This window comes from Sebastes fasciatus, chromosome 6, assembly GCF_043250625.1.
Source record: "Sebastes fasciatus isolate fSebFas1 chromosome 6, fSebFas1.pri, whole genome shotgun sequence".
Taxonomy (NCBI): Eukaryota; Metazoa; Chordata; class Actinopteri; order Perciformes; family Sebastidae; genus Sebastes; species Sebastes fasciatus.
In genome coordinates, this window is record NC_133800.1 from 13,814,461 (window position 1) to 13,826,955 (window position 12,495).

General features: G+C 38.8%; 1 protein-coding gene across 1 annotated transcript; it reads right to left on the bottom strand.

Annotated features, from left to right (window-relative positions):
• Positions 1 to 384: 384 nt before the first annotated feature.
• On the bottom strand, positions 385 to 10,773 carry LOC141769068 (mothers against decapentaplegic homolog 4-like). Its single transcript, XM_074637742.1, has 10 exons — positions 10,546 to 10,773; positions 6,561 to 6,984; positions 6,247 to 6,421; positions 4,927 to 5,178; positions 4,245 to 4,352; positions 4,086 to 4,136; positions 3,388 to 3,571; positions 2,117 to 2,285; positions 1,642 to 1,780; positions 385 to 882 (listed from the first exon to the last, which is right to left on the bottom strand). The coding sequence occupies exons 2-10, from the start codon at positions 6,798 to 6,800 to the stop codon at positions 671 to 673; spliced, it is 1,530 nt and encodes a 509-aa protein (XP_074493843.1). The 5' UTR covers positions 6,801 to 6,984; positions 10,546 to 10,773; the 3' UTR covers positions 385 to 670.
• Between the last annotated feature and the right edge of the window lie 1,722 nt (positions 10,774 to 12,495).

A 12,495-nucleotide genomic window follows, 5' to 3' on the forward strand; every position in this document is an offset into this window, starting at 1 on the left:
GACCTGATCCAAACTGGGTGGTCCTCAACCCTGTCCAGTATCTGAGAGGCAGCGACCAGCATGATGTCGAGCGCCTATCCTCTTGAGTGCTGCTGCTTTTCTGTTCAGTCTGACAGTTGGCTGAACTTCGGTCATCCCATCGGTTGTGAAGCAGTCTGTAACAGCTTGAGTGGAAACTGACAATAGGAAACCAGCAGTACTTCTGGTGCTCAGACGCTGGATATGTGAGCCCTCTCATGTACAGCACTCGCATCTTCTCTCTATTCACTGAATCTAATGTCTGTCAGTAGTTGGTGGTTGTGGACTGAGTAGTCGCTGTACATTCCAGTTTCATGGGATCTGCAGGTCATCTATGTGCATGTTGTAACTGTTGTTATCTGTGACGTGTTTTTCTAGTCCTACAGTTCATCATTCCAGTCATCACAAATCAAAGCCATCTATCAAAAATATAGATAAATATATCTTTAATATATGGCTTTGGCTCATTTTAGAGTCACTCTTGCTAAAAAAAAAAAGAAGCAAAAGTAGGGGCCACAGTGCACAAAGGTGCCTCAAACACACCTCAAAGTCATTTTTTTCAGCTTCAGTGTCGCAGCTGTTTCACTGGCTTCTCCACCAGAAACAGTTCACTGAGGAAGACTTTCCATTGCCACTGTATGCTGCAAGGATCTCAGTCCAGAGGTTGTGGGTCTGCTATAGGCATAGTGTGCAGGACCTCGTCCAGTAACTGTAGAGCTCTGTGCAGGTGGATCTCGATCCAGCAGGGGGTCTCCTTGATGCTCTGACGGGGGTAGTCGGGCCCCCAGCCTTTAACAAAACTCATCCTGAGAATACACAGCCTCCGGAGGTCGTCCACCCCGATACCGGCTGCTGCTGACAGACCTGAGAGGACGGGAGGAGAGAGAGCGCCAATCAGGTCAGTGGGATGCTGCATATGTGTCATAAACAATGGATTCAAATCTGCACGAATATTCAAGTGAATTATATTAAAATCAAGATTAAAACAACTAATTAAGTGTGTCTCAAGTGATTCCTATTAACTCAAGCTGAAACAATTAGTCGATTGAAAATGAATCGGAAATTGCCAATCATTTTGATTTTATCTCAATAGCTTGAGTCAATCTTTAGGCAAAAATTCACTAGTTACAGCCTCGAAAATAAAAATATTTGCCGGTTTTCTGAGGCTTTGATGACAGTAAACTGAATATCTTTAGACCGAAGCTATCTGAATATGTCAAACTGAGCACTATTTTTGGACATATTTAAAAGACCAAATGATAAAGTGATTAATCAGGAAAATTCCTGTCAGATTAACTGATCATGAAAATAGTTGCAGCCCTACTATCAACTACTTGTCTCTGATAAAAACATTGCATTTCAGCATTTAGAGGAAAACACTAAATGCAAACGTTCAGCTTTGGAGCAATGAAGCAAATATAAGCACATTTATCATCCAGTAGGAATCAATATGCCTTAAAAAATAGTAGCGTTAAAATTAAACATTATGGCCGTTCCTACACTTCTCCAACCCTGTATGCAGTTCATACAGATTGAGTATATAGTAAGCAGTATGTTAGTATGTGATTTCCAACACAGCATATGCGTGAATGTGCATCTGTATTAGCAGTTAGAGTCTCTTACTAATAGCTGGAGCTATTCCTCCAACGGATCCAGGTCCAGGTATATTTCCGGCCACGGCGGCTGCTTGGGCTGCGGCTGCTGCTTGAGCCGTAGCAGCCTGCTGTTGCATCTGTCTGTGGCACTGACGGAGGTCAAACACCTGGCAGGAGAGAAGACACTTTAAACACTGTTCAGCAGCAAATAGTCCCCGCACAGGAGAAATGTAAATACCGCCACAAGCTGCCATTCAGGCAGCGCCTCAGTATGAGCTGGGCTGTGTCCATGAGAGACAGAAGTGGAAAAGATGGGAAACTGTGGCAGTGTGGGGAACATTTTATGTGACATACACACAGCTACTGTATGAAACCAATGTAAAGGGTAGAATGTCTGAGGAGACTGCATGGAAAGGGATGTTTGGAGCTTGCAAATAGCATTTTATGAAACGTCAACCCTGAGATATGTCCTCTTTTTACAGTCCAATAACCCGTGTGCTTACCTTGATGTAAGCACTGGGATAGATTTTGTGGACAGCGTCTCCAGGGGCTCGGCCCGCCTCTCTGTCCAGGTAGTAACTCTGAACAAAGACTGCGTGGTCACTGAGGCATCGTACCCACACATCGCCCTCGCCCTTACACTCCAGCTGGACCCCTTTACCAATGTGAAGCCTTGGAGAGAGGAGAGAGGCCAGGAGGGGAATAAAGGAAACAGGGAAAGAATATGAGTTATGATAGTGCCAATGTGTTTCACGTCACAGTTGCCCTAAATGTTTATCACATCTTGTGCATTGTTGTGAACATATGCTGGTAGAATAACAAATCAAAGGGCTCCTCATGAAACGTACAGCGCCACAAGTGGTAAAAAAGAAGATTGACTGACGTGTCAAGTTACACGATTAGTCGGTTGAGTGTTGGAGTTTCCTCATTGGCTGTTGCTTTTTCAAAATGAAAAGGCGGGCAACATCCCGTTATGAGAATGAGCCCCTCTGGCTCACAAAACTTGGACCAAGCTGTCAAACTAGGCGATCTAGTTCTAAAATGAAACCAGATTAAGCGGTGGCATAGCCTATTTCTCGCTTAAAATGTTTTCAGAAGTAGATTTTGGTGCATTGTTTAGACGGAATAACAGAAAGTTTGCGAGCAGGCCACCATGTTATTTCCTGTTTGAAACGTCACTGCTAGAAAGGGCCAGTTGAGTGGAGCGGCGCGTCTTCTAGTGTCCTTGCCAGACCTGGTGGACATGTACCACTAGATTTAACATTATAGACATGACCACTGACTATTTGTGTGACAATTCAGCCACAAATTCACAGACAGACCATACACGGTCCAGCCATATACTCGGTTTTGACCGAGTCGTATTAAATAAACGGGAAGGAATGAAAGGAACCAAATGTAAAGAAGGTGTTGTGTCATCTTGGATCAACATGTGCCTCTGAGCTTTCAACTGATGTGTTGATGGTACTCATGTTATAGTACGGTGTCTCAAATGGGTAGATATACAGTTAATCTTCAACCAAAACACAGATATGGAAATGCATTTTCCTTAAATATTTTTGGATAATTATATCTGCATCAACGTACATCTAAAGATACCACCAGTGACAAAATGTCACATGTTGTTTGCTTTTATTATAGAAGATGGTTTCTTGTTCAAATGTAAAAAAAAAAGCTTTCTCTATTTTAAAATGCCATGTTATTTCAGAGAGTTCATTAGCAGTAAGGTTTTAACTGTTTTACTCTACATATTGAGGGTAACTGGGTCCCCTACCTTGCTCTCTCAATAGCCTCAGTGCGATGTACGTTGCTGAGCTGGCCCAAACAGAAACGGTCTCCTCCTGACGGGTCGACGTAGCCATCAACCGTCACGATGGGGCAAGAGGAGGGCACCTTAAACGTCTCCCCGACCTGAACGTCCATCTCGAAATAGGCAATGGAGCACCAGTAGTCAGGAGCTGAAACAGAAGAGAGAACCTGATGTCAGTGGTTTTAAGTCATGAATGGAAAATGCTCCTCATCAAGGTAATATTAAACTTTTGTGACTTTTGTTTTCAAATTATAGATATGAGATTAAGACAACCAAGTAACATTTTCATTTGATAACTTGCTGAAACCATCATTCAAAAATGATATTTTGAATCAGTTTGTTTAACTTAAATAATTTCAACACTAAAAACTACAGCAGTTTTGATTAACTGCCATAAATTTGCCATTTTGACAATCAAAGGTTGACACCGAGGCAATCAAACTGAGCATATCAACACAGCTTTATGTCTTATCTAGTCTCACACTTTTAGAAGCAGTTGAAAAGCCTTTAGCCAGGATGATAGCCAAAAAGGGCAGTACTCTGTGAATACAATTTTGGGCAAAAATGTGCAAAGAAAGATGTACTGTTCACTCAGTTTTCTAATACAACAGACCTAAATTCTCTGTCCAGGGTTTATGTACTTGTGGATTGTGTGTTCTCACCTGGATGATTGGATATAGGAGGCTGAAAGGCGAGCTCATTATGTACTGGCCCTGAGAGAAACACAGAGAGAGTAATGGCAGCGATTACAAACTTTGCAAAAAATGTAATTCAAGTATGCAATTTTGTCCGTGGATTAAGTTACAGCTGTAGTGACTTACAGTAGTGTGTCGGATGTGGCATAGGAGGGTGATGCTGTAGATGGCCGTTGGTGTGATGGGGGATGTTGGGGGTGAAGTTGCTGTTCCTAGACCAGGTTGCGCTGGCACCTGAGGAGAAAAGGAGAACAGAAGTCAGAGATCCACAGATGGAACGATTAAAAAGTACACAAATCTGCTGCTGTTGCAATAATTCACAAAACAGAAGCAGAAAATGTCTTAAATATGAATGATTTCAAGTGAACATGTCCAAAACCATTCTCTTTCTGAACAATGTAAGAAAGAATGGTTGGCTGTCAATTACAAACCAGAGTTATTATAGTAAACTAAAATGAAAATAAGCAGGGAAAAATATTTTTATTAAACTGAAACTAAATAAAAAATATATACTTATAGAAAAACTAATTTTGTATTCGTATTTTGTACGTATACGTAGCTACATACTTTTGAGATATTATACCTGGCCCCGACAAAAACAAACTAAAACTACTGTAAAACTAAATATATAAAAACTAAACTAGAACTAGCAAGACACTCTGAAAACTAAAACAAAACTAAAATGAAATCGAACATTCAAAATTAAAATAAAAACTAATTGAAAATTCTAAACTATTATAACGTTATTACAGACACAGACATGAGGACAAACAAGCACACACAGGGATATTTTACAACTGTATCTTACTGCCTGATCCAGCAGCGATGGCGGGGAAGGATGACGTTGAGGCCGAGGTGGAGGCCTCAGCGGGCGGGAGCAGGTTTGGGGTCGCAAATGGTTCAGAGGGGGCCGGGCGGCCGGCGGATGGGGGGTGCTGGATGGTCTGGATGGAGTGACCTCCGTCGATTGAGGGCAGACTCTGTGGTCCATCAAAATCGTACTCATCCTTAACCATCAGTGCAGAGCTGGGACCGGTTGTCAATGTCAGTCCTGATAAGTCTGTGGACCAAGGAAAAGGATGGAGAGGTGGAACAGGTTACTGACAATGTTAACTTCTTATCTGCACTGCTAAAAAAGAATCCCATGTGATACAGACTAACTAAAATAGGCATCTACAACAAAGGGAATATCTAAACAGGCACATGCACAATGCAATGCCACTTAGGGAGTTTTCACATATAGTCCTTTTTAAACGAATCAAACTCAGTCCTCTTAAAGTGGACAAACAGAAAGAGGACTCGAAAGAGGACTCATTTCTCTTTCTGGTCCACTTAAGCTCTGATGGTGCCTCAGTTCTCTTCCTGTTCACACTATAGTTTCTCTGGAGCTCAAACCCACATAGTTTTTTTTACTTGAGCGCGGCGCTTGCTGTGCCGTCCTAATGAAATAAATTCATTAAGCCCATAAACGTCTGTGTGGCGTATATGGAACGGTCCGTTACACCACTAGTCGATAGTGAGATTACATCCAAACACATTTTCTATCATACCCGGGACGCCGTTAGCCTTGACCCTCGACGGTACATACGGTAGACTACCTGTGGTACTGTAGAAAAACGAGTACAGTCACATTTTCATGGCATCGACTTTGTACCGAAGAATCAGTTCTCGTGACATCCCTAAAGCGAACATGGAGCGCTTTGTGTTCACATTGCACAGGTTAAGCGAAAAGCAACGCAGACTTGAAGCGGACCGTACTCAGACCACCTCACGAAAAGGTCTCAGTACGATTCGTTTCAGAGGGGTCTGGGTTCTTTTGGAGTGTTCACATATGCGCAAAAAATGCTGACTAATTGCTTTGAGTTCGTTTGGAGGGCTGAAAGGGACCAAGTGTGAAAACACCCTTAAACTTCAGGGAAAGTTACATTAGTTGAATGATTTTAGGTGAAGCTACAGGATTGCACCAGTAATTCTGCATGTTTTAGCCCTTAATCTAACTGTGTTGCAGACTTATTATTAAAACTGTGTTTACATTAATTTCCTCCTTTAAAAGGCAACTTTTGGTCTCAGCTCACTTGAGTATGCTAAAACAGAACTGACACTGAATTTCTTCCTTCCTGTTACTCACCTATGCCAGGAGACACCACTCTCTCATAGTGATAGGGGTTGACACACACATTGTCACACTTGAGGTCAAAGGCAAACTGGCAGTATTTGACATGCTTCAGTTCATTCTTATGCAGGTCAGGCCACCGCCACAGCCGGGCATAGATTACATGAGGGAAGCCTTTACGTCCAGCCACCTGGGAACAACAACAACAACAACAGGGAGAAAAAAATACAAGAAAACAGAGTTAATTCATTTGCAAACTCACTGAGATCAAACGTATTGCTTAAAAATGGCTTCAATGGTGAATGATCCAGATAACTGTATGGCCCTACCTGCAGCCGTCCGTCCAGTGTCCTCTGTATGGTCACACACTTGCTGGGATGGGCCCCATTGGTGGTGATCGCTGTGATGAGGGAATCAAGCTCGTCTTTTTTCTCCTTCAGCTTTTTCACCAGGCTCTCGATCGCCCGCTTGGCAAACGTCTCGCTCTCACCACCCTGTCTGTGACACATCAGGCTGTGCACAATGCTCAGGCAGGCATCGTTGCTGGTAGGCGTGTTGGTGATGGACATCTTGACTTCTGTGTCCGACTGCACTTTCTGACAATATATATATATATATATATATATATGTTGTTGACACAGTTTCACTTAATCAGGAAGCCGGAGCAGACACAATCGTCACAGCAATTCAGCTGTAGTTGAGGCAGATGTGTGACCACAAACCTCTCAGCATCAGGAGGAACGGAGACAAGATCTGAAATAAAGAGGACAACGTACAAGTTTTCAATAAAACTGTTTTGAGAGGTGATGATTCAACTGTGGCTGTAGTTTGTGGTGCTGTTAGGGCTGCACAATTAAATCGAATATTAAATCGCGATTACAATTTTGCCGTCTTACAATTAACGTCCCACAATTAATTGAGCATGATCGCCTGCGATATTGACGTTTAAAATGTGCGTTCTGCTCATAGAAAACTGCTGCATATCAAATCAAGCAGCAGTTCCTAAACTAACAGCCAGCCACCAGCCGGTGATCGAGATGTTTTGGCTTCACTTTTGAGTATAGATATTATCTATACAACCAGTGTGTTTATGTTTAAATCAAGAGCAAAAAATTGTTTATCTAGCTCTTCATGTTGCTCCAGAAGTGCACAAGATTGTAGCATTTAACTTTAAAGCTTAAGTAGGCAATTTTTGTTGGCATCATTTGCCAAAAAGTCCATAATAACCTTTCAGCATAGTGTAATTCAAGTGTTCTAAGAGAAAACTAGACTTCTGCACCTCATCATGTCTGTTTTCAGGCTTTAGAAAATCTAGCCTGTGATGGGACACTTTGGCCAATCACAGGTCATTTCAGAGAGAGAGCGTTCCTATTGGCTGTGCTCTGGCTGGTGGGCGGTGCTTGGTATTTCCTTAACTGATCTCAACATGGCTGCCAGATCACAATCTTTTCTCATTTTAAAGCTAAACAGTACACAGATGCCATTAGGAGCACTGGAGGACACAGAGGCACAGTGACCGTTTTTTAAAATCATATTTACTCAATTTCTACCCACTGCAGCTTTAATATTACTGCTGCATTAATGTGTATATTGCATTTTAACTCCTTTATATCTTGTTGAGTAGTTTAATCTGCAGCAATGCATCATATTCTATAGGGTCATCATATGTTTGTAGCATCACTGTCACAAATCTAATTCTATCAAAATTGTGATCTCAATATTGATCACAATAATCGTGCAGCCCTAGCGTGCTGTTGAGTTGTATAACATTATAAAGAGAGGACTTTCTAATATTCTGTCCACCTCAATGAATACAAATATTAAACAAAAACTTAACATTATAACCAACATGACAGATGGATTTAGGTATTTATTGCAGGGCTGTTGTATTAGATGGCATAAGTTGTAGCTGCAGGTGTAACTTATCTAATAAAAAGTGTACAACTGACCAAGAAAGGTGTTTTAAATATAGGCTGGATACTACCTCCGTGTTTGAGTTAATGCCATGGTGCTATTGTGCTGTAATGTTGAGTAAATCCGGATGACAGATTAACTTCCTAACCGATAAACACTCAATATCTGTTTCTGCAGCAGAAACTATAACTTTTTAGCAGTCTAATAATAATGCTAGCTCACAAACGACAAAAGGGCCTCACCAAGCAGAAATGATCTTATTTGCATTTGAGTTTATAAACCCCTGGAGCAGGTTATTCTAGGATAGAAGTAAGTGTTAAGTTGTTGTTGTTGTCCTCGCCTGCCTCTTGTAGCGAGCTGCTAGCGGCGCCACTCTGGCTGCTGCTAGTCAGCGCAAGTTACTGCATCTAAACGGAAATACGCACGACTTGTCTTCAAAATAAAGGTTTTCAACAGCTAAAAGGTGAACCCTTATTAAGTACACTATTAGGAATATGAAAGTCAACTATTGGCAAATATTTAAGACTAAACGTTTTGCAGGCCAACAACATGACATCAGATAACTTGAGATACTATTCAATTTCTAATTAGTGTAATTTGAGTCTGTTGTAAATGCATTTCATTTTTCATTTCAATTTCAAAAATAAAATAAAGAAAAAGAATGATCATACCAACAAGTGGACAGTCAGAAACAAGTAGTATTTACATACAATGAAAAGCATAAGAAAAATAAATTGTCAAACACTTGATGCTTTGATTTACATATTCGAAAAGGAGTGAGAAGAAATATAAACTTTTTTAATCCCACCCCTTCTCCATAAATCAATTATTAATTATTGACCAGCTTTCTTATTGAGCCATAAATATACTCTAATTAAATTCTACTAAATTTGTCTAACTATAAATAATAGTATTTATAATTATTCTAACTATATTTATTACCTTTAATCTGTGTCATACAGAAATATAAATGAATTACTGATATAATTATCCATAGCATTAACTTGTTATGCCCCGACACATATAATTTAGAGGCGCATTACTCACAATGCATTTTTAAGCATATCTGCTTGCCACTAATATGTGTTGTAAAATCTATTTAAATGCTTTATCTATCAGGTGTTCTCAGCTGCTACTCTTTGGATTACTACTCAAGTATGGTTTTACTCTTTTTATTTTCTATTAACTTATTTGTTGATTTAATCTATTATTACTCTTGTATTTTTGTATTATTATTATTTTTTTTGTTATGTGTTTTTTTAAATTATATTATTTATTTGTATCATTAATATATATATATATATATATATCTGTATATATATATATATATATATATATATATATACACACACACACACACATATATATATGTGTATATATATATATATATATACACATATATATACACATATATATATATGTGTATATATATATATATATATACACATATATATACACATCCATATATATATATATATATATATATACACACATCCATATATATATATATACCAAGGTGTGTTGTATGGACATCTTGATGTAATAGCCTGGATGTTACATTCTGTATGTTACAAAATACTCTAGTATCCAGTCTTACTGTTTTACAATTGCGATTTTTAGTTTCTATCTATCTATCTATCTATCTATCTATCAATCAATCAATCATTGTTTTTTCCCCACTGGTTATCCTTTCTTTGTCATTGTCATAAAAAATAACAGATTCTCACTATCAAAGTAGGTTGTAGCAGTTATATTAGTTGCCATAACTGTAGAAGGAGTAGTAGAAATAAAAGTAAACTTATTGTTTATTTATTATTAATTTCTTCTTCTTATTTTTTTTAACTCTATTCATTCTTTTTATCATTATTATTTATTTTCTTAATTTTATCTCAATTTTGAATGTTGAAGTCGTTTTCTCTAGTGTACTTAATGAGTTTGTCTATAAACTCAACTACTTACAAATTGGTTTATAAACTATTGTAATTACGAACTGTAAATTGCATATATGAAAACAACCATGAAAATAAAGTATGGTTTTACTCTGAAGAACCTAACCGGAAACGCCCGTTGTTATTAAGAAACCTTGACAACGGATTGGCTAGCAACCATGCTACTAGAAACATCAGCTAGCACCGTTGATTGTTGATAGCACACTGGTTAGCCTAGCATGCTACTAGCATGTTAGCAGGCATGTTTGTTTATTATACCGCAGCACACGGGTTTACTGACCACCTAGTTCGTTAAGTAGCGACACAATAACGTAATGTAACAATGAAATATACTGGTTGGCGAGTGATCGCTTGATAGTTTATAACTGCAGAGGAATTAAAGGTTTGTAAACAGCTATCGTTAGCACTAAGCTAAGCTAGCAGAGAGCCCTGCCTCTCTGGGCTGAGTTACCGTGCCAGCGGTGAGATGAGCAGATCCTCTACGTCTCCCGAGTCCTCCGCAGAGATTACACCAGCTGCTTACAGGAACATGGTGAGTAACAGTCCTTGTATGCATGTATGTAGCTTTACATCCTCACACTCAGAGCTCAGGATCAAGTCAAAGCTCAGAGTCCGTGTCGAGTCTCTGGAGCCTCTTCACGCTCCTCTCACTGTTTCCTTCAGTGGCGCGCTGCGCATGCGCAACATGAGGTGTTCATATTTAACTGTTCCAGCTACTAAATGATATTATTATTAAATAAAAGTATTATTATAGCACTATTATTACAGCTGATATTAGGCGAATATAACCACTATGTTTTATATATATATATATATATATTTGTGGGGAAAAAACAAGGTATAGATAGATGGATAGATGGATAGATAGATAGATAGATAGATAGATAGATAGATAGATAGATAGATAGATAGATAGATAGATAGATAGAAACTAAAAATGGCAATTGTGAAACAGTAAGACTGTGGACACTAGAGTATTTTGTAACATACATAATGTAACATCCAGCCTATTACATCAAGATGTCCTTACAACACACACCTTGGCCTATATATATATATATAGATATTATCTGTCCACATTAACATCAATATATTGTTTCTAGTTTTCTAGGGTTCAAGGTTAACGGTTCTTTATTTATCATTTGCCAATTCCAACAAAGCAGTCATTGGCAATGAGGGGCTTAATATAAACATAAGTAAATATAAAATAGTAATGTAAATGTAAATTTGTAATTTTGTGGAAGGCAGTATTTCAGATGGGAAAACTGAATGTAAACAGGATGTAGTATGTATATGAATGATTAGAAGTAATATATGTACACGAAGATGTAAACAGGAATCTAGTAATAATGAGAAGAACTAAAATATATACACAGAGGTGTAAACAGTAATGTTGTATGTACAAAGAAGTAATATATATATATATATAGGTAGCAGGTAGGACAAAAATATTTTCTAATAGCATATAAACAACTGCAAACATGATGGCAGCAGAGGGAAATGTTTCCACATTCAGTTTATTATACGTTTAATTTAAATTGTATAAAATGACAAGACAGTTTTATTTTACCTCCAACACCACAGCTGCTCATTGTACACTTTATGTTCTCCTCTGCTGTTAATGAGGTCCTAATTAGTGAAGTGCTGCATCAGCTGCTGTGATGTTTAGTTAGAATCAAAAGTAGATGTTGTTTATCCTCAATTTGCCTTTATCATTATATCCACACGCACACGCACACGCACACAAACTTTAAATGCCCCACTGGTTACCAATTTGTCCCAATTACAGATGTGAATATTACCCAGTGACAAGCTGCACAATGATGATTAATTATCAGCTTTGGTGGCTAATGTACTTGGCATGCTCCCATAATTTGACTTTAATTGTCTATCATCTCTCTTTCTCTTTGTTTCTCTTTCTCATCTCTATCCTCATTTAGCTCTCTCTTCTCTGTTTCTTTCTTTCAAATAAATAAAAGCTCCATTGAGGAAGTTGAGAGGGAAATGGTTTTCTTTTGATTCTCTGTGGCTTGTTTTCCTCTTCATTTGTCAGTTGCCCTGTATTGTGACAGAGCAGCACAAAGAGATAAATAAGAAAGAGGCAGAATTAACAATGTTCAAGAACCACAAGAGGGAGTGGGGTCACAATAAGAAGAGTGAGAATGTATCACTGTCACATTGTTTTGCATAAACATATTGATGAAGGGCTTTGTGGGACACTTACAATGTGGTATACGTCCACAGTTGACATCCACTTGTAGTGTAGTTCCCTATATTGACCAGCAGAGTGCAGTAAACACCAGCCTATAAACTCTGCTCTGCACTGGTGTCCTCTGAGCAGGACCAGGAGAGGGTGGGATCATTTTGTGAGTTTTTTATGTTTAACTTGGTGAGAAAAATA

Excerpts from the sequence above, each read along its gene's own strand:
- LOC141769068 (XM_074637742.1), bottom strand. The coding sequence starts at position 6,800 with ATGTCCATCACCAACACGCCTACCAGCAACGATGCCTGCCTGAGCATT. Across the intron at positions 5,179-6,246 it reads AGTGGTGTCTCCTGGCATAG|ACTTATCAGGACTGACATTG; the intron begins GTGAGTAACAGG and ends CTTGGTCCACAG. Across the intron at positions 2,286-3,387 it reads GAGGCTATTGAGAGAGCAAG|GCTTCACATTGGTAAAGGGG; the intron begins GTAGGGGACCCA and ends CCTCTCTCCAAG.